Source organism: Argentina anserina, chromosome 4 (assembly GCF_933775445.1).
Source record: "Argentina anserina chromosome 4, drPotAnse1.1, whole genome shotgun sequence".
Taxonomy (NCBI): domain Eukaryota; kingdom Viridiplantae; phylum Streptophyta; class Magnoliopsida; order Rosales; family Rosaceae; genus Argentina; species Argentina anserina.
Window position 1 is genome coordinate 19471479 of NC_065875.1, and position 21299 is coordinate 19492777.

General features: G+C 38.0%; 2 protein-coding genes across 4 annotated transcripts; one reads left to right on the forward strand and one right to left on the reverse strand.

Annotated features, from left to right (window-relative positions):
• Positions 1-4816: 4816 nt before the first annotated feature.
• LOC126790741 (OVARIAN TUMOR DOMAIN-containing deubiquitinating enzyme 1) lies at positions 4817-8153 on the forward strand. 2 transcript variants are annotated; one of them, XM_050517085.1, is made up of 10 exons: positions 4817-4939; positions 5221-5403; positions 5517-5582; positions 5663-5746; positions 5856-5978; positions 6402-6454; positions 6563-6612; positions 6691-6791; positions 7105-7390; positions 7789-8153. In XM_050517085.1, the coding sequence occupies exons 2-9, from the start codon at positions 5224-5226 to the stop codon at positions 7366-7368; spliced, it is 921 nt and encodes a 306-aa protein (XP_050373042.1). In that variant the 5' UTR covers positions 4817-4939; positions 5221-5223; the 3' UTR covers positions 7369-7390; positions 7789-8153. The 2 variants fall into 2 exon arrangements, with proteins under 2 accessions (XP_050373042.1, XP_050373043.1); XM_050517086.1 differs by having other exon boundaries at positions 7105-7385.
• Positions 8154-9245: 1092 nt separating this feature from the next.
• LOC126792962 (protein MEI2-like 4) lies at positions 9246-15863 on the reverse strand. 2 transcript variants are annotated; one of them, XM_050519491.1, is made up of 15 exons: positions 15778-15863; positions 15362-15456; positions 15132-15171; positions 13700-14014; positions 13196-13605; positions 12941-13099; positions 12704-12820; positions 12472-12623; positions 12142-12221; positions 11686-12015; positions 10939-11587; positions 10505-10589; positions 10335-10403; positions 10078-10257; positions 9246-9922 (listed from the first exon to the last, which is right to left on the reverse strand). In XM_050519491.1, the coding sequence occupies exons 2-15, from the start codon at positions 15437-15439 to the stop codon at positions 9767-9769; spliced, it is 2820 nt and encodes a 939-aa protein (XP_050375448.1). In that variant the 5' UTR covers positions 15440-15456; positions 15778-15863; the 3' UTR covers positions 9246-9766. The 2 variants fall into 2 exon arrangements, with proteins under 2 accessions (XP_050375448.1, XP_050375447.1); XM_050519490.1 differs by having other exon boundaries at positions 15132-15177; positions 15778-15862.
• Positions 15864-21299: the final 5436 nt, after the last annotated feature.

The following is a 21299-nucleotide window of genomic DNA, read 5'->3' on the forward strand; positions in this document are numbered from 1 at the left end:
AAGATGGAAGCCGAAATTGGCTTATCATGATTTACTTTGAGGATAAAATATATTGTGGTGATACATATATCATGGATAAACTCAAACCATAACACTTAGATGTTATGGAGCACCCAAAGACAAAAGTTGAAAAAGCCTTAAATTTCAGGATTTACATATTGCGGACTTGTCATTGTGAGGACATGTTCACCTAATTTTAGGTGGGCTTTTGGGGTGATACTTGTGGCCACTGATTTCTCACATCCAAGGCTACATACTCACAAAATTTGAGCCCATTTAGAGACCTAGAACATGATGAACCGCTCAACGCAAGTGCTCACTGACCTCCGGTGAGTTTTCTGGCCGGTTCAGTTCCTTTACGAATGGTTCCGGCAATGAGGGCGGTGGCATTGGATTTCTAACACCCATACTTGCTCCTAAAATTTTGTAGCATTCGGGATTCTGAAAAGTCAGTGAACTATTCACGGAAGTGTAAAGCAGAGGTTCGGTATTGGTTATTGATATGCCTAGGCTTCCAACGAACCAAAAATTTGAACCATAAGCTACGGCTTGTAGCGTGTCTTGTTTTACGGTATCCATCTATACCACCATCATTGACGTTACAGTTGTAACGATTCGCATGTTAGTGTTTCAAGTCTAACAATATGCATGTTTGTTAACGGATGATGTTAACGATTTAGCGTCCACATATTTTATGTGTCAAATTGCGCTTCCACGAGCGCATAATGATGGATTATTTGATGTTGAATTTCATCTTTGAATAAGACATGAACTTCCAATCTATGTCCGATTATATAAATATCTCAACATGCGATCTCATTTAGTCATTTTTGATGAGCCAGTCTCCCCGTCGTTAGGGGGAGAGAAGAACAAGTTTGTTCAAAGTTCAACGACTTGGTTTCATCGTGGTTTGTCTCATTGTGCCTCATCATGTTCCTAATAGTCCTATAGATAGAAGTGACGATATTAGAGATACATGCTGAAACTATGCCTGTAAGGATTGATGTCCGACAAATGGACATGTAGTCACTCTTTGTTGGTGACGTGGTGACTCCACAAATGTGGTAGATGGTGTCACTAGGCCGTGGCTCTTACGAAAGTGTAGAGAGACCACTTGGTTCAATAATACTTGCTGAATGCGAGTTATGGCACAACTTGATCTATGATCAATGATACTCACTCGTCTATTTTCTTTGATCATGGTTATCATTGGGGGACGCCTCAATGTTAATACTAATCCAAATGAGAGATCTCAAAAAATGACGATGTTGAATGAGTTTGATGTCGAACTATACATACTCTGTTGAAGTAAAATTCCAACATTGTAGATTGGCATACATAGAAAGTGTTATCCGGTAGGAATTGATGGTGATGATCGACCCATGTCGCCGCCACAACCTCCTGGAAAGCCGTAGGATCCAGTTTTAACAAAGAGATAAGTCATTAGTCAGGTAATGCCAACACCGCAAATGTAAATCCTATCAGTTATACATTTATTAGGCGTAGTGAGAAATAGAAGAATTTAGATTCACCTTATGGCGTAAACTCTCTAGCAAAATTCCTTGGAATCAAATATGAGACGGCTTGTTCTCATAATACCTTGTCAGTTAGGTGGTTTTCAAAATAACTGAATTTGCAGCTTGTGGTCACATATAATCTCTGTTAGGACTAAGTTAAGAGATGTAGATAAATATTCTGAATGGATTGGTTTTCACCTAATTCAAGTGCCTCCAGACCACGGAGTGCGATAACTTGATTAAGGTAGGGATAGTAAAATGAAATTGATGAACTCTCGATGAACTAAGAGCCAAATGCTACTTTTCCGAAGCACCTTGCTCGAAAACTCATGGCTCACCACCCTGACAATGCATGAAAATTCACTTCGAAGACTTTTTATTGCATAGCCCTATAACCCCTATAACCCCATGTTCATTCTTCATGAATGGATGAGTAGGAGAGACAATTAAGTAGTTAAAGCTTATAGCTAGGGCCCTCGTTACGTGTAAGTAATTTGTAGTGTCAAAAGTGATGACCATTATTGATGATATTCATCGGTTGGTTAAAGGCAGTAAGGACGCTAAAGTAATGTTTACAAGTATTCCATGAATTAGTCGAAGTCAAGAGAAGACATGTTTCCACCGTATGAGCGATAATAAGTCTTAAGAGATGAAATTCTCAATTTAAGTACGATATGTGTATACATGTACTTATTGTAATATACATGACTCGACACCTCATTCGGTTTAAACCCATAAGGCCAAGATGATGGCTGAGTGCGCCCACACATATGTCAATGCTTGATCACAGTACGTTATGGCTTCAAATCCTATATCTCAGCACAAAAGACACTTTAATGAAGCGATGTTAGAATCTGTCCAGATTCGTAGGTCAACTTCCACGAGATCTATAAGACAGATCACTTGTTGGAAAATAGTGAATTTGGTACCATTAGAAAGCTCTATGTGTCTATTTTCCAGGAACACCAACCATTTGACAATATCTGTTATATTGAGTGAGTTATATTTGTTTTAGTAAAATACGATGGATCTGTCTGAAACCTGCAACTGAGTCAACTTTGACAAAGCTTTGTGATCAGCTCAGAACGAACTATGTTGTGAACCATATATAACTGGAAATCCGTTGTCAACTATCCATAACCTTTTACGGTTCATCCATACCTATTGTATCGAAGAAGTTATGACTGTTTAAGTTTATGAAGGTCATACCACGCGTAAATTTGTTTTCATTGCAAACTCTTATTTTGAGTTGTTATGCAATTCTCTTTCTTTTGATCCATGTACGGATAAGTGTACATGTCTGATTTAAGAATGTTTGGTAAGATATGATATTCAAATCATTGACCCATTGCTACTTTTGAAGAATGTGAAGAGCGTTCGTATACGCTATCTATCTAAATTCCGAGATTGAGTTACCGATTAGAGGGAGTTGTTTTGCAGACTTTAAGGGGAGTCTATACCACATATTATCTTCAACTGTAGTTGGTGCGTTGTGCTCTTTTTCCCTTCGACCAAGCTTTTTATTTTAACCAAGAGGTTTTTGTTTTGTTTGTCAAGGTTTGTACCGAGGCAACGGTTATGCACCATGACACATTAGGATCGCGATACAAAGGGGAGTGTTGTAGGAGAATTACTCTCCGTAATCTTCCGATGTATCTTGTCATAATTAGTATAGGTTAGTCTAGATAAAGAATGATATATAATCCCTTATTTAACGGGATACTCAATGTAATGCTTATATATAAAACATCCTTATCAATGAATAAAGATGATGATTCTTCATATTCGATGCATATTACATTTTTCTGTAACAATTTATAAATTATAGCTCGAGGCCAAACTCTTCTAAATTATAATACAAAATTTTGGTAGCGTACTTGATTAAAGTTATAAATTTTCAACTTGAGTCTTGTTTAATTTTTTAACATATTCTAAAGATGTGTTGTGAGGATGAATGAGTTTATTGCTTGAACTTAATAATTAGCTTCTGAAAATAATAACGAGAGTGTTTGTCCATAAACAACTAAGATGTATTAAAATTAAAGATACATAAAGTTACATTAGACATATTTAACGCGTTACTTACAATTTGTAGTATTTTGTTAAACTATAACTAATTTTGGACTTTTAAACCTATTCTCCATTTGATTTGATTCTTTATATGTATTACCGACCTACTATACTATTTTTGTTGTAATATTTCATAGAGTTTCATAACATTTCGTAGAGTTTCTTGACATTTTGTAGAGTTTCGTGATATTTTGTAAAATTTTGTAATACTTTGTAGATATTCGTAAGGTTTCATACACTTTTGTAGTGTTTTGTGAAACTATAACTAACTTTGGACTTTTAAACTCGTTATCCATTTGATTGGATTTTTTATATGTACCACCATACTACTTTGTTTGTAATATTTCGTAGAGTTGTGTACTATTTCATAGAATTTCGTAACATTTCGTAGTATTTCGTGACATTTCGTAGAGTTTCATAAGTTTATGTGAATTATTATTTTATTTTTTGGTTAAGTTTATGTGTAGTAAGGGAACTTTTATTCATACCTACAAAAACGGTATTTAGACCTCCTTACTCAGTAGACCTCCATTTTATTTTTACATATACCTAAAATATTATTTAGACCTCCAAAGTTTTCTTAAAATGCTCATTATCTAATTTGATATATCAAATCATACTGCTATCTATTAATTTCTTTCCTACTCTATTTTAAATTCATTTATTATATACAACTCGAAAAATGCATAATAATCACACAAACTATATTCTCAAATTAATTCGATCACTCTTCCACTTGTTTTCTAAATTCATAATAAATTGGTAAACTATATTTTTCATTCATTGATAGTAACATCAACGTATATGATATATTTTAACCTCTAATTAACGAGTTTTTTTCATCAACATATATGAAATATTATAACTTCTAATGAACGAGTTTTTTTTTTGTTGCTCAAATCGAAGTTTATGAGAAATTCTATAATAGATAAGTAATGAATTATTTCCCTTCTTGTATTTTTATTGTTATATGTTTTTTTGTAATTTCATATAAATTGACTAAGTTAAAACTATCTAGGAAAAAAATAGAGGTCCAATTGACATTTTAAGAGATATGAATAGAATCTACATTATTAACTCGTAGTAATTGACAGGAAATTGCAAGCCAAAAAATAAAATTAGAATTACTGCACGGTGAAAGTAAGTGTTCATGCGCAGAGTGAAAGTAAGATGAATTATTACGCACGCGTGTGAAAAAGAAAATGAGAAACGACTGAGCAAGTACAAGACTGACATTCACTCCGCACACACTGCACAGAACTTCTCCAAGTCTTCATCGCAATTAAACCCAGGAGAGCCAAAGACCGCCACCCCAGTCTTCATTTCGATCCCCACACTCATACCCACACCAGGTATGCCCTCCCCAATTTCATCCACTCCTAAATTTCGCTTCTTTACTCTTTTAATTTTCAACGCAGTTCAAGTTTTATTTGTTTCTTACATGAATCGATGGATTAAAGATTGAATCTTTTTCGTAATGCTAGTTGGGTTTTGCTCTATTTTTGGTTTACTTTGCTGGGCCTGTGTTGAAATTGGAGTTTATGTTTAATAGTGATTAGTGAAGTGATGGAGTCATTTGGGGTTTAAATTGGGTGTTGTTGTTGTTGTCGTTGTTGTTTGTTTGGGGGAATAGGCAATGCAGAATCAGGAAGAGGTTCCAGTGCAGGTTGATGGTGAAGTGGAGTATGGGCCGGCTCCTTCGGTTGCAACACCTGAGTTTGATGAGTGGGCAAGCTATGGGGACCAAGACATCATGCAGCAGCAGTCTGCCATTCGTGCCGAGGAGGCCGAGAAGATTCCCTTCCTTGGGGACAAGGCAAGACTCTAACTTGATATCAACCTGTCGGCTTGTTTTTTGGGGATTCTTGAATGTGTATTTGTGGAATGTAGAATGAAGTGTTGGTTGTTTTGTTGTGATTGAATGAACAGGAGCCACTTTCGTCTCTGGCAGCTGAGTATCAGTTGGGCAGCGCTATATTGTTGGAGAAGATAAAGGTTGGTGGTTATGCTGTGTGTGTTTGTTTTGTTGATTTTGATATGAGATTCTTGACGAATGAATTCTAATGATTATGCAGGTTCTTGGTGAACAATATGCTGCAATTAGGCGAACCCGGGGAGATGGGAACTGCTTCTTCCGGAGCTTTATGTTTTCATACCTGGTATGCTGTTGTATATTCTTCTCAGAACAGTTTTGGTTTTTGTACATGGGGGTCTACAAGCTACCTATACTAGTCTAGCTGCTAAAAGAAGTTTGGGATCTGTATGTAGGAGCATATTTTGGAATCACAAGATGTAAGTGAAGTTGATCGTATTAAGGCTAATGTTGAGCAATGTCGAAAAACACTTCAGAGCTTGGGTTACATCGACTTGACTTTTGAGGACTTCTTTTCGGTAATTATCTACGTAATCTTTTTATTTATAACTATTAATCTTTTAGATGCAATCTTTCAGTAAATTCAATGACTCTTCTTGTTAGTCAGCTTTAATATGAGGACAGATTGACGGTGGATGAAATATGTTTCCTAAATGAATTATTGATAGATCTGCATCATGTATTTCTGGCATAGTGGCATATGAGCACATCTTTTCATAATGAGTCAAATGATACAACCATGGATTTAGCAAAAGCTAGATATGAACATATATGCTGTAGTTACATGGAGAATCACAATTTGTTAACGATTGTTCCATTCGGATTTCTTGTTCCCAATAACGCTTTTCCCTGCTTAAACAAGAGTTTGGATTATATGCAACCTTTTATTTTAAACGGAGACAAGGTCATATGAATTTTCTTCCATGTGGAAATTGTTATAGTTATTCCTGGAGCAGCTGGATAGTGTTCTTCAAGGAAGTGAAGAATCCATAAGGTGCTGATGCTTTACATAATCTTCTCATTAACACTTCATAATTAAAATTGTATCTTACTTTTGAGTTGTATGCCTAACTATAGTGCATGTGATTTTATTATTTTACAGTCATGATGAACTTATACGTAGGAGCCGTGATCAGTCAGTATCCAACCATGGTGAGCAGACTCTAAATGACACAATGTTCTTCATCTGCTGTTTGTCCATCTGTTATCTGACACATTAGGTTCTGTTAGTTGTGATGTTTTTCAGATTTGTTACCACTGGTGAAATACGGAAGCGCTCAGAGTTTTTCGAACCTTTTATATTGGGATTAAGCAATGCAACTGTAGAGCAGGTAGAAATAGAATCTATTCAGGAATCCTTTATTGCATGATTTTAATAGCTGCAAAGACCAATATTTTGTTCAAAACATTGTGCAAAATAGCTCTATTATCAAGATAATCGGCTCACTTTAAACAGATACATACTATATCATCTTACTATTATAAATTTATAATATAACGAAAATTATGGATCTTCACTTCATGTGCATTTTTCTAATGATTTTCTGAATTGAATCCTATGTGGTTGCAAGTGAGTTAATCAGAGCTGTGAATCTAAGAAGTAATTATCTCTCTGACCTTCTCCTGTGATTTGTGTTAATATAGTTTTGCAGATCATCAGTGGAACCAATGGGTGAAGAAAGTGACCATGTGCACATCACTGCTCTTTCTGATGCATTGGGCGTGCCAATCCGTGTTGTATACCTTGACCATAGCTCATGTGATACTGGTGGTGTTAGTGTGAATCATCATGATTTTGTTCCCGCTGGCAATGATCTGCTAACTGCTAGTGGCACCTCTGAGAAAGTTAGTCCGTTTATTACCTTGCTATATCGTCCAGGTCACTATGATATTCTCTACCCGAAGTGATGTTCTCAACTCTTCCTGTAAGGTGGTTGCTCTTACATGTTTTTAAAGTTCCATTTAAATTCTATGATATAGCTCCAAAACGTACCAATGTTGTAACTTAGAACTTCTAGGATGCAAAAAAACAAAACAAAAAAGAAGAAAAAAAGGATACAACTGCTTTATGGTGTTCATTAATGTTTGCTTTCCTTTTCTGCCGATGGCTTCTTGCCAATACATTGCACTTTGCCATCTTGTCGTAAAGGGTTCCCTTTTTATGGATGTTGTCAAACATCATATTGATTTCTCAGAAATTAAAAAGAAAAATTGTATGTGTAAAGTGGTCTATGACTGCACTTTCACTTTTCATTGGTGATTTTCACAATGGTTTGTCAATATATGTTTATATGGTGTTCCTTAGAGGTGTTTATAAATTTCTTTCAGGCGACTGAATGTCTGGGTTGGTGATTGAGACGATGAAGGCCAAAGCTCTTCTTCATTTGGAGGATGCAATTCTGTTCCGTACTGTTAGAAAAAGTATTTGTAATCTGTTGTGTGGCCGTAGCACAACATTGTGTGCGAAAGGAAAAAAACAGCACAGTTTAAACAATCTTCAAGTGTAAGTGAGCAAGTCATCGTCCATAAGAATTTGCAAATTGAAATGAACCTTTTCTCATGTAATGGATGAGCTTGAATGTTGCCTTTTAAGTCCACAACTTTTCAGGGAATTCAAGGCCTTGGATTTGGTACATTCTGATGGTATTTGCAGATTAAAATTTTCAGTGGAGACGATGAAATTGCCTCGTACAGTATTGGTTTCTGAGTCAAAGAACTTATTGGCTTTGTGTTCATGTTGTCTCCGTTGTTGGTATATTGCTTCATTACACTCGAATAAGTCGTTGAACTTCATTAGTAACCCTTTCCACCTTAACCCCAGGATTTCTACGCTATAATGATATAACAAGTTAACCTAGCCGTAATCTTTTTGTCTACGTCGCCCTGATAAACCTCGCTCCCTCTCCCTCACCCAGTGATTCGATCATGGAGAGTTCAATCCAACTAAGGCTCATTTAACAAGGGCTTCAAGTTTCAAGTCTTTTTTTGAGCTCGTGCATGAAAGTGGAGAGTATAGGGTTAATACATTCGGCTACCCTTTGCTGTTTGAGCATGGAATGAAGAACCTTTTATTTTTATGGTGTTCCTGCCTTCCATGGAAGTTTCTCGTCATTTTGTAGCTCTAAACAATACCAGTCATAGCTCCAAACCCACAAAATCTAAACTAAAAGTAAATGCTGAGTTTGCAATTATTAGGGAAGTTGTAATTCAATCCTGCTCTCCAAATATATATATGCACTATTTCATAGCTCCAATCAGGACATGAAATCCTGATCATTCTATTGCTAATTTGCTGTACAATGCTACCAGTCATAATTTTACCAGACCGTGTTTTATTTTCCTCATTTTAATTGGTTTTTGCCGGAGTTTCTGTATCATCAAGTATAATCAAAATCAACTAGGAGGACTACAAGACAATCGGACTTACCTTTCAGTGAGTTATATGATTTCTCTGCATCATCTGAAACCCACCCCACTAAAGATTCTGACAAAGCTCAACCTGAAGGAGGATTGACGACGATCTAGATTACAACGTGTTGGAGACACCCGGATCAGTTGGAAATCAAAATAATTCCATGAAAGCCTGAGCTCTAGAAGATAGTCTTAGCTTTTGAGGTCTATGTCTTTCTGCATCTGGTAATGCGAAGCAATGTATTGTTTATGTCCCAACGTTGCCTCTTTATTTTATTTTTTCATTGTTCTGCATTCGCTTTCCTTTTCTAACCACAAACAGCAAGGTCAGCATTCAGAAGAAATCACTAGACATAAAATTATGAGCACTCAGATGTAAACATAAAAAGAAAGGATTTATTGATAATCAATATACATCTCATACAAGTTACAACGATATTTCAAAAAATTTCACTCTTACATCTAAATTACAGATAACCCCAAACGAATGTTGGGGGAAAAAAGATAGAGCAGTTGTAAGCATCCTCATCAATCCACAACAAACAATCTCCTCTCTGCACAGTGACTCCTATACACGGATATTTCTTGTTTCCTCTTAAATAGTATTACTCTTATGTCCATCCAAAATTTTTGAAGCTCCAAAACTTCTTCTCTTTTTTTAGTTTTTGTCCTAAGCTGCTGTAGAATTAAACACAATGGTAAATAAAACCGAAAATTGCTTAGTATTGGCTAAGCAGTAGTCCTCCGAAGTTTAGGCAGGCTTGTAAGAACCTCGGACAGATACTTTCATTGGCACATCTTTAGCCACCCAAGTATATTTACCTTGTTTCAGGGTGGAAGTGAATTAGATCTTCAGTCTATAAGGTTAGTAACCCAGAAAAAATAAGCGGGTTTCTTAGTCCGAGTCCTTAGAACCTGCAGATGAACCTCCATTATAAGAATGTTCCCCATCTCCTGAGTTTGGTGGGCTCCCTCCATGGTTCTCCTCATTGCTGGTGTTTCGAGACTTTCCAGGTCTCGTTCGTACATTAACACCCATTGGGAAAGGCACCTGTAGACCAAGAAAGCTCAGCATGCAATCTTTATATTACTGGTATTCTGTTTCTGTAGTAATACATATTTTGAAACACATATATATAAGCTAGACGTTGCACCATTTACTGTAATTTGAACTTGAAGTGCATGGTTCATTTACTGTTCTCATACCTGATCACCTGCATTGGGGCCATCAGTATTGAAGAGAATGGGACGGCATCGCTTATCCTCATTCATCAGGCTTGAGTTCTGGAAATGTGCAATCAGAGCCGACTTGCCTTGAATTCGAGCATAAGCAAGTGATGCCACCTTCTCACTATTAAACTTCTCCCACTTCTTCCCATTGAATGACTGCAGAAAATTGGATATTTATTTTAGCTTGGACTTCCACATCTTATAAAATCTTTAAAGCTTACAAAAAAACAAACCTGATACAATGGAACAATTTGTCTGGGATCAGTCATATTGATGAATGCATACCCCACATTGCATTTGTTCTGCAAAACAAAGGAAGACCATGTTTCATCATACATCTATAGATTTAAATCGAATTCTAAAGCTGGTGCCTTTCTTGCAAATGTCAAGGATATATTCGAACCTTAAAATCAATTGGCAGATAAATGAAATTATATGTTCCACGATGGCGCTCATCGATTGCAGCCAATAGCATCTTTGAGGTATATCTGTTGAAAAGATGCACCAGGTCAGGACAGATTTAGTAATCCAAGAAGAGAAATAGTGTATGTATATCATTTCTACTTGGTTGGCAAACATAAGCATTGGCTACAAGAATAAACCATATTTCAACTGATACAACTTGGAATGCTCAAAATAAAATGCATCTGCTGGTACCCATTCGAGCCTAACAGATGCACATTATTTTCGGGAACATATCAGGCATGCCTAGAATTGGAAATTGTAAAGGTTTCGTGTTTTTTGTCACAGGTATCTAGCTAATATTAATTAATTGACTTTAATTATAACATATCAATTCCAAAAGCTACCCCAGAAAGGAAGTGCAGAATCACTTACTTGTTGGGAATGTTCTTTATCATAAGTGTTGTTCGGGTGTCATCCCCTCGCATAATGCGGTCAATATCAAGTTCGTACTGTTTCTTGTTGTCACCCTGATTAGAGCTGCCTTCATTTCTACGATTTCTTGGACGTTCAGTAGGTTGATCAAATGAATTTATAACGGGACCCATCTGGCTTCTTCCGGGATACATCATGCACCTTTGGTGATGGGCCTGGTGTCCTACATTTTTGTGGGGAATTGACAGGTCCATGCTGTTTCCATTAACATGAGGATACATGTTACGAGAAACAAAGTCCAAAGAATGTGGTGAGTTATTTGGCATTCTCATATTCCCAATAGAGCCTGGATGATATCCAGATGCTTTGGGTGATTCCCCTGCATACGCTTGTCTCCGGTCCCAGATTGAATTAGCCCCTGGTGCTGAACCCACATGATGGTTATTTATGGGCATTGTTGGGTTTAACATATGAGATGGTGCTCTAGGAAGTCCATGTGTCCGCTGTGAGGGATGGACTGCTGCGATTCCATTAGCAAATGATGGTGAACTTGACCACATCATTCCTGGAGCCTGAGGCTGAAAGGAATTGTTCCATGCATAATGATGTCCAGGATTAATGCCGTTCACATTACCCAACGATCCAAAAGCTGAAAAAGATAGCAAAAACAGATGATCAAAATAGAAAACAAAGATCAAGCTGAAGCAAAATAAACAACTGTCCACTTTTGTTGTTCATTCCACTAACCACTGTCATTGAGTTCAAGTGAGTGCCCACTTGAGACTCTAGGAAAGTGCCTGTTGTCAATTCTTTCTGGTGGCCTAACACTGATACTTGCAGATACACTGCCTGTTGGATTGCAGTTGACACAAGTAGGCAAACCATTATGATACTCTGGAAGTGAATGGGGCAGTGGGCTTGCTGAATGAATGGACTCAGTGAGGCCAGACTGACTGACTGCTGATTCAACTCTGATCACAGAAGAATGGCCGTTGGGTACACTAGATGAGATCCCATGATGGAACATGTTCTCAAAAGACGGAGCTGCAGAGTGTACTGCCATAACCGATCCATTACCTGCGCCAGTGGATGTAAAGAAAGGACAGAAATGTGAAAAAAAAAATATTTTAAAGCAACTAAGCAACTCTTAATGAAAAAATGAAGAACAGAAGGAAACGTGTGCTTTCAAGGCAAATGCATTACCAGGAAAACCAGTAACAGAGTTACTAGGAGGGCTACTCTGCTGCAAATAAAGGCTACAATCATCCTGCTCTAACCCCGAGCTGCAGTGATTACAAGGAATGAAAATTAGTAATATATCAAATACAGCATTTAGCCTAAAGCCCAGTTGATCACAAAATACTTAGCAGTCAGCACTGCTCTACCCACACTCGTGAACTTTTCACCACAAGAGTGAAAAATGTTTAAAGTGTAATAGGTATTTGTGCCACAAATAATTTGATTGCGCATCCAGGTAAACGATTTAGCATAATGTACAAGCACAGATCACCAAGTCAATATTTAAGACAATACCTCCTTTTTGCACCTCCAGGACGACTTGGCTCAAGCTTAATCCTCTTCCCTGCTATATCGCTCCTGTTCAGGGAGTTAAGAGCAGAATCTGCCGCTCTAACATCATAAAATTCGATAAACTTGTGATGAATTCTATTTGGTGTTTCACGGATCTGCAGACCAGGTCAAGAAGAATACATTAGAGCCAATGCTTCTCACATGCACTATCATCAGAACTGAAAAACAAGTTCACCTCTTTGATTTCCCCATAGACACCAAAAAGCTCACGAAGTTCGTCGTTAGAAACAGAAGAATCAAGGTTGAATACAACAAGAGTGCCCTGATTAATATCTTTCTCAGAAGGATTATCCTGGCAAGAGATAACCATGCGCAATCAATTATGGTAAAATGACATTCTAAAAACAACCATGATGACCATATAACAGAGCAATGCAATACTATCTGGAGGGTAAACATAATCGAAACTCACCTTTGGAATTGAGTAGTGAATGTCAAGCTTCCGGCGCCTCAATGGTTTGTTCTGAAGTGCTTTCATTGCATTGCGGGCTGCTCTAATATCATAATAAGATATCATGACAAACCCACGATGTTTGCAGGCTGTATAAAGAGTTTGGATGTCTCCATATTGCTGAATTGAATTACAAAAATGTCAATGATGGACATCCATAAACGTGTGAATTTAAACCAAAATTAAGACACCTCAAATACAAGACAAAATAAACACCTCAAACAGGGTTCTCAACTCAGAGTCTTCAATGTTACTGTTTATGTTTCTCACAAACAATGTCCTTGAAGGGTGTTCTCCAACTGCTGAACCATTGCATTGCTGACCACTAGCTCCTCCAGGGAAATCCGAATAGTTTTGTCCAGCTGACAAACCGTCATCTCCCAGATCCATCCCTCCACTACTGCTAAAAAAATCTAACTCCTCAATATCATCACTAGCAGTGAGTGGAACATTATACTCAAGCCCATCGGTAACCCCAGAAAGCAACTCATCATCATTAGGGAGAAGGTTCCCAATGGTTTGGGCTTCCATTTCTTCAAGTGATTCAAAAATTTCCTCTTCCTCATAGTTTGAATCAACACTATCAGCAGAATGCCCATATTGTGTATTGTTTGACGATAGTCTCACTGCAGGAAGTTGTTCATTTCAGATGAAATAACAGGGAAAATAAGCAATAAACTGAACTTACAAATAAGGGATGGGGGAATTCAGAAGACATACACTTCATACTAAACAAATCAGACAATGAACTTGAGAAAAGGCTGCTCTCATACTGTGTTCCCATCATATTGACTTTGCCACCTTCTGTATAGTAAGATGCTGTCTCAACATTTACATTAGATTTTGTTACTGAGTCAAGGCTCACAGTTCTCGATAAGTTCAGGGAATGACTTAAGGCTCTCTCTGCCCCAACTGCTTGTCTATTGAAGCCGGGGTGCACCTTTTTTCCTCGCGTTGAAAACAAATCAGGGTGATCCAGGGATTTCACCGTCTGACACTTTTCCAGAGATGATGATGCAAGTGACTTCTTACCGGCTGTTTCACAACATCAGAATCACAGTTACTTCTTTAAAATGGCATAACTTATTTAAACTTCTTTTATCTTATTGTACCAATTTGATTTATACCAACAAATCTTACGACTGCTTGATACATATCCACTATTACAACATCTTCATAAACTTTTAAGTGGAAGTCATGCCTATGCTTGACAGCCAACTTTAATATTTATACAGATACTCAACTCATGGAGATAGGCGTCAACAGATAAGGAAATGTGTCTGCATAAATTAATATTATGCAGACCAAGAATCCCATTTTGTAAATTTCAGTAACATTTTACATGACTCATTAATCTATTAGAAACTGTTATTACGATGCTCCTCATTAATTCCACCATTCCTCTTCTATCATGACATGAATAAGCATCAGGTTGTTTTCATCAGCATTGTTAGTGTCTACTCAAGATTTCAATCTTTTCTTAATCACGATTATAAACCAACAATGACAATGGAATCCCTATCAACATCTGTTTTCAGAAAGGGTAAGTTAGACTTCTAAAAACTCAAGATAGATAGTCCACCAGAGGTGTTTGTAAGAATTAAATATGCTGAACACAACATATTCTACTATGGCCAAGCCTTCTTAACCAAGATACATTTTCTGTTTAAAAAAAAAAAACACAGATTCCTTTCTGTATGAGTTAGACAGAACTTGAAAATATAATAGCACTTCTCGAGCTAATGTTTGCCATGGTTGCTGAGAAACAACTCTAACTTATATTTGGCCACTGTTGGCTGCCTAATTAAAACTGACTGGTAGCTGGTACAACTTTGAAATGTTAAGTAATGCTTAGCCTGATAAAGAATATACAAACCTGTGCTACAGAGCAAAACTCGACAACCTATGTGAATTATTTACTGTAATGTAGAGCTAATTCAAGTTAAGCAGTGACAAAATGATAATTAGTTGCAATGAAATTTTTAGTTCTATATTATTCTTCCAGTACTTCCTTAATTTCTTATAAAACAATGATTTAACGTAAGTCCAAAAAGAAATCGAAAAATGTAACACTGGAAGGGCAAGCTGTTTACAGCAAGACAAGAAAAAAGATCCAAAAAGATAAGACCAGTTATAGATTGATGATACTGACCATTTTTATCTGGCAAGTTATCCGACTTCCAACACCCAACCTGCCTCTGCCAAAGATTTTGGAACAAAGTCAAACATACAACTAGAACTATTCATTCAAAAATAAACAAGGGAACTAAAAATTTCCCAATGACGTATGCAACTGCAACAGCATCAGCCTTCTCAATAGAAACATGTATTCATCAAACTGCATTAGAGAGCTGAAGAATGCCAAAATGTATGTATTGATACCTCATTCGGAAAGAACGCGTCCTCGGAGAAGAAGGAAGATGATGACAAGCCCTTTAAGTCCATTACTTCAGATGGCATGACGAAACTTTGACTTGCTGCACCATAATAATACCAAAATTAAAAACAGCTCAAATTTCAGTGGCAACTTTTAAAGACCTTTAAATTCTTCATGATTTTCCACCATTAAACATAGAATTGCACGAGAAAATCACATTACAACAACAAGCTCAAGATCTCGAAATTAAGCAGCTCAATTGCGACGGAGATTCGGAGTAATTAAAAGAAGCAATTAATAATTACAAAATGCATAAACAATAATAAAAGCAAATCACAGCAGAATGATTCACCAGAAATCTCATAAATTAAAACGATAATTGGAGCTGTCGGACTGACAATTGCGGCAAAATTCAGCTCACCTTACGAACTTGAGGCGACCGATGAGAGACGACGAATAACCGAACAAAACAAACAACCAAGGAGAGAGAGAGAGAGACGGAGGGAAATGGAGATGAAGAGAGAGAGGAGAGAATTTAAAACGAAGAAGAGGAAGAAGAAGAAGAAGAAGAAGAGGAATAAATTACGGCATAAGGCAAGGAATAGGAGGATTGCATTGGATCATATAGGAATCTGTGCCGTGCAAGATCCTCCTTAAGCCTTCTTTGATGCCCCTTCTTCCCTGCATTGCACGTTAACCTTCTTCATTTCCCTTTCTCTTTTTTCTTTCTGTTATTCAATTTCTCCTCCCACAAGTTTTTACCACGTTTAAACTGTTCCTCCTCCTCCTCCTCCTCCTCTGCGTCCCTCCTTCTCCTTCGGAATTCCGGCGCCGGAATCTATGGGAATTCTCCGGCGAGATGCCGAGACCTCGCCAGAGAAAGAGAAAGAGAAAGAGGGAGGAGCTGAGAGAGAATTGGAGTCTCTGTGAGAGAGAGATTGGTGCTCTTTCTTTTCTGGTTTTTTTTCTTTCTCGGGGAATATTATTAAATCCGGACAGACTCCTATAAAAACGGGAGGGTGTGCCGTTAAAACGCCGTTACACTCTCGCGGCGGCAAATCCGGTTTTTGCTGGGGTCTCTCCGTCACTGTCCGAAATTCGGCGAGCTGGCCCCGGCGTTTATTAAATGACGAATATACCCTCACGTGAAAGCGGTTAAGGAGCCAGGTGGGACTATGTGATCCAGTGCTGCCAGGTACAGGGTGTTATTTTTGTTTCTGCTGACTTATGATGCGCCACGTGTTTGGAAGGGATTGGACGGTGAGGTCTTGTGGTCGGAGATGCAATTAAGGGAATCAAATTGCTCAGTTCTTTCTCTTTCTGCAAATGCCATTTGCGACTAGCTCGTTGCCGGAATTTTATTTGGTCAATTATGTAAGACACCGACAATAAAGTGGAATTTGCAAAGAAATTGGTTTGATGGGGCCTTTTAGGTCCCTTGTAACCAAAAAGAAAAAAAGAAATTGGTTTGATGGACATAGTTGGTTCAATGGACATGGATGTAACACTATTTATTGATAGTTTAGAACTTAAGATTAATCTTGTAGTTTTTGGTGACAAATTAAACAATTTTTAAACAGGCAATACATATTGTGTATTGTCAAGGAGAGTACCATGTATTGTTAGAAGAACATAAATGACAGACACTTTAAAACAGCCAAATAATAAAATAAAAATAGTCATATCAACTTGAGGAAAAACTCGATCACAATACAATGTGTGAGAACTGAGGAAAGAACCAACAAAGTCAATGGCACCCGTCAAGAAGCTAGCTTCTCTAATGACGTAAACAAAATAATTACTATGCAACGACTTATATTACTGCTTTAATGTCTCTAACGATAGACCTTTGAAGCTTTTCAGCTTACAAGGAACCATATTAAAGCCATTAACGCAATCAATGAGAGGAGCATGCTTCGAGTTCCAGAGGAAAACAGTTAGAGGAATTGGCATCAATAAGGCCCCTTCTCAAGGCAGAGCATTCAGCTTCAGGCGCATACGTTTTAGACAGTTTTCGAGCTCCATAAATGATGAGGTGGCCATGCGATTGTGATCCTACTTGAGCGGTTGATCATGAACTATGTCATACATAGACAAAACATCAAAGAATTTAGTTATACTTGTATGTAATATTTGCACTTAAATAATTTTACAATGAATCATATCGAGAACAAAGACATACAAACGAATTTGTTCACATTTGGGATTGATGGTGGTACGTATCATACACTTCTTTTTTTCTCGAAATTGATTTCGAGGTGTAGGTCTCCTACTGCTTGGTTATTAACTTATTATTAATCATGTGTGTGCTTCACATGCTTAGCTTAGTAAAAGACACATTATTAAATCTGGACCCTTATACGCTAATTAAGTAACACTCACTGATACTTTGATTAATTAATCATGCTTAAATATGAAATTTACTTGATTGGTTCAGGTTTATTTGCGGTTGCCGACCCTTCAACCCAGTGCTGAACACCGTCTAAGCTAAGCTAGCTACCACATTTTCGTCCACGACGCTACTTAATTTGCCCTAAACCCTCAATAACGTCGTAGTGTGACCATATGTCGACACGAACTGAGTTTCATCTTAGTTCTGCAGCAGCTTCTGCTGTCCACTGATACACATTATTGATAGATTATCAGCAATGCAAGCCTTTTCCTTTTAATTTAGCCATGAAATATATATATATATACATATATAGGGACTATATATCACATTTCTATTTTGTAACACATGTATTTTCCTGTACCTCCCTCGATCAGGACATTATCCATTGTTCATATGAAAAGGGTTTTCCTGCTCCTTAGCTAAAACCATTTTCACCATCTGTCGTGATCCATTATTTCAGTACCACATGCATTTTCGTCGTTCATATGTTCATAAACGTAGAAATTCCATTCAATAGTTCTTTTCAATTTTCAACAATACATTAATAATCCATATATAAAGAAAAGTGTTGACGGCGGCAGTCTATATATTTTCTATATTTATTCGTAGGATGCAGGCATGGTATCTTCATTCCTGGAGCAGCGATCGGTCTACTTGAGTCATAATTTATTCAGTCATAACGATTTTTTATTTATAAGGGATCTGATCTAAAACGAAAATTTTTGTCTTTTGTGAGTCTCCTCCAAACACAACCCTTTATGCTAGATCTTCTTTTGATATTTCAGTTTGAGTGCTTTCATTTGTAGCGGCAACATTAATTGCAATGAGAAATATTCAACTCTATATATCATTGTATAGATTTCGATCGATGAGCCTCATATTGATTGATTGAAGCACTGCATTACCCTCTGTGCAAAATCATCGATATATTGAAATTGTTTGGTGACTTTCGCACATTTGGGTTTGGACAATGATTGATGTTGTAATTGAAGAATAATTTTATGTCTGATTTTATGTAGTATTTGTAAACGTTATTTTTCAGTTTTGCATATGACTAGGGTAATCGAAGGACCAGAGTGTTGAACTCAATTCCATTAAATTCTACCGGTCAGCTTACAAATGAAATAATGAGAATAAATTATGGAAAATGGTGAAGTAAAACGTACTAGAGCGGTCCCTAAAAGCCGGACAGCAAGCTCTCGTAGATGATGCATTGTCTCCGGTAAAAAAACTATAAACTACAACGAGAAGGAACATTACTGTCAGCCGGAAGAAAGGGATTAAACAAAAAAATTCAGACAAGAAAGGAGAAACAAAATAGAAAAGAACGATTAGATGGAAGACATGTTGATAACGAGAACATCTGGATTGATGAACGCCATGAAACTGACAGGAAACAAGTAAATGCTGGGATGTTCAAGAGTTAATCAGAACAAGAATAGTGCTCTTCATTATGCTCTGCATCGATCTTCGTTTCATTTGCCCTAGCCTCTTCCTAAAAAAGACGTACGGCAAGTCAGTTCAGAGATGCAAATCAGATCCCTAGCTTGTCTGGAATACAAAGAAGCTAAATAATTATATATTTATAGAGGAGCTAGCTAATTAGATATTATAGCGCGCGGAGATTCTACGTCCTCTACAATGACTAGAGGGTTGTATTTCCGCAGCGCCAGTCAGATGCTGATGAGGGCAATTTATGTGTATATAGTGCATGCATGTATCAGGCATGCATACAGTGTACACACCCGAAATTTGTGTACGTTCTGGGTAAGTCATGGTTGTTTGTTAATTGTTATATATCTTATATATGTGATCAGTTAGCTGACTAAAGGCCTGATTCTTTGTTTTTTGGTTTGTTGAATGCATGGCAGTTAAACGTGGAATACCATTTCCCAGAGGATCCCAAATTAATACTTCGATCGACATGGCGTGGAAATCTGATTGATCTTTGTTATATCACTTATATGTATCCTTTAAAATCTCCTTCTCTACGTACCAAATATATTGGAAAGGTTGCGAGTAAGATGAGGTGATGCCCTCATATGTACTCACTTAGTTAGGGCCTTAAAGCAGCAGAAGCATTACAAGTATGTATGTAATGTACCTCTCTTTGAGTGTAGTAGTACTATCTCTATGTGCATGTACTCCATTCAGTAGTGTCTCTCTCTTTCTATCCCAAGGGATGCGATTAAATAGAAATTAAAATTCCGAAGTAACCGTCACAGAGTGAGAGGGCGAGGCTCAAATGATCTGACCCAGCGTGCCCCTTTCTCGGTTGCAAATATTCCCCCTCCCTTCCCTTCCATGAAAGACGGCCAGCAACAGAGAGAGAGAGAGAGACAGAGAGAAGAATATTTTCTGAGAGAAATGAGGATGTACGTAGTTTTGTCCCTAGTCAGTCCCTCAATTCCATTATAGAGGTCCATGAATTGAACCTCTCTCACATTCACTCACAGACTCACTCTCTCTGAAAATCTCTCCCTGGTTCTCATTCACCTGGCTCAGTCTTCATCGATGCGGGAGTACCATGACTTCCTCCTCCACAACAAACACCCCCAACACCACCTCCTCCTTCCTTCATCACCACCGCCGCCGCAAGTCATATCCACACCACCACCTCCACCACCAAACCAACCCGCAAAAACTCGCTCTTGTTCTAAACCCAGTCGCGTATTCCCATGCCTCTTCTGCCCTCGCAAGTTCCAAACTTCCTAAGCTCTCGGCGGCCACCAAAACGCCCACAAGCGAGAGCGAGCCGCTTCCCCCGCAAACAGAGCACCACCACCTCCCCCAGCTTACCTCCACCACCATAACCACCTCTCCCCCTCTCCCACTCCCACACAAGCAACCACCAATGCAATGATGCACGTCGTCGGCCACCAAGAGATGCAGATGCAGATGCCAGCAGGGCATTACTGGTTCGATGACTACTCTAACTCATCAAACAATAGCAGCAGCCAAGTCCTCGGTGACAATCACTACTACTCTAGTAGTGCCTCTCATCCTTTTACACCACCACCTGCCTCCTTTCATTACTCTCCTCCTGCTTTCATCTCAACGTCGACTCCGGCTTCTAGTGCCAGTACCGGTGATACCACTCCTCATGATTCTTACTATTCTGGCGGTCATGGCGGCCACCCGAGTGTGGACCTCACCCTTCGCTTGTGAGCGACGTACCCACCCGGCCATTTATGTGCACACTCGATCGATAACTCATTTCTGTCACTGATCGAGTCTGTGAGTTAGTTTTTCTACGCTTTTGCATTTTGTTTCGATTACTTGGTAACTAGTATCAGTTGTGACTTGTGAGACCACTCATGTAGTCCTACATTTATATGTAATTTCAATAGTAGTTAGTCATCCAGTTGATGATTAAAATTCAGTGGGTTGATAGGCTTAGTACTACTCGTGTCAAAGTTGGGAAGAAGTGAGTTTCAAGATGCATGGATGCACTTGAATACATGTATGAAAACCGATCTTTGATTTTGGGCTAGCTCCATCTTCTCTCTGTGTTACACACATTGATGCTCGCTCCACGGAGTTGGTTAATT

Bases quoted from the DNA above. Each gene is read 5' to 3' on its own strand.
- LOC126792962 (XM_050519490.1), bottom strand. From the start codon at position 15,439: ATGCCATCTGAAGTAATGGACTTAAAGGGCTTGTCATCATCTTCCTTC. The intron at 13,606-13,699 runs GTATGTCTTCTG...AACTTCCTGCAG, and splicing joins TGATTTGTTTAGTATGAAGT to TGAGACTATCGTCAAACAAT. The intron at 9,923-10,077 runs GTATGAGAACAG...CTTGGTCTACAG, and splicing joins GCCCCAATGCAGGTGATCAG to GTGCCTTTCCCAATGGGTGT.
- LOC126790741 (XM_050517085.1), top strand. From the start codon at position 5,224: ATGCAGAATCAGGAAGAGGTTCCAGTGCAGGTTGATGGTGAAGTGGAG. The intron at 5,404-5,516 runs GCAAGACTCTAA...TTGAATGAACAG, and splicing joins TTCCCTTCCTTGGGGACAAG to GAGCCACTTTCGTCTCTGGC. The intron at 5,583-5,662 runs GTTGGTGGTTAT...ATGATTATGCAG, and splicing joins TATTGTTGGAGAAGATAAAG to GTTCTTGGTGAACAATATGC.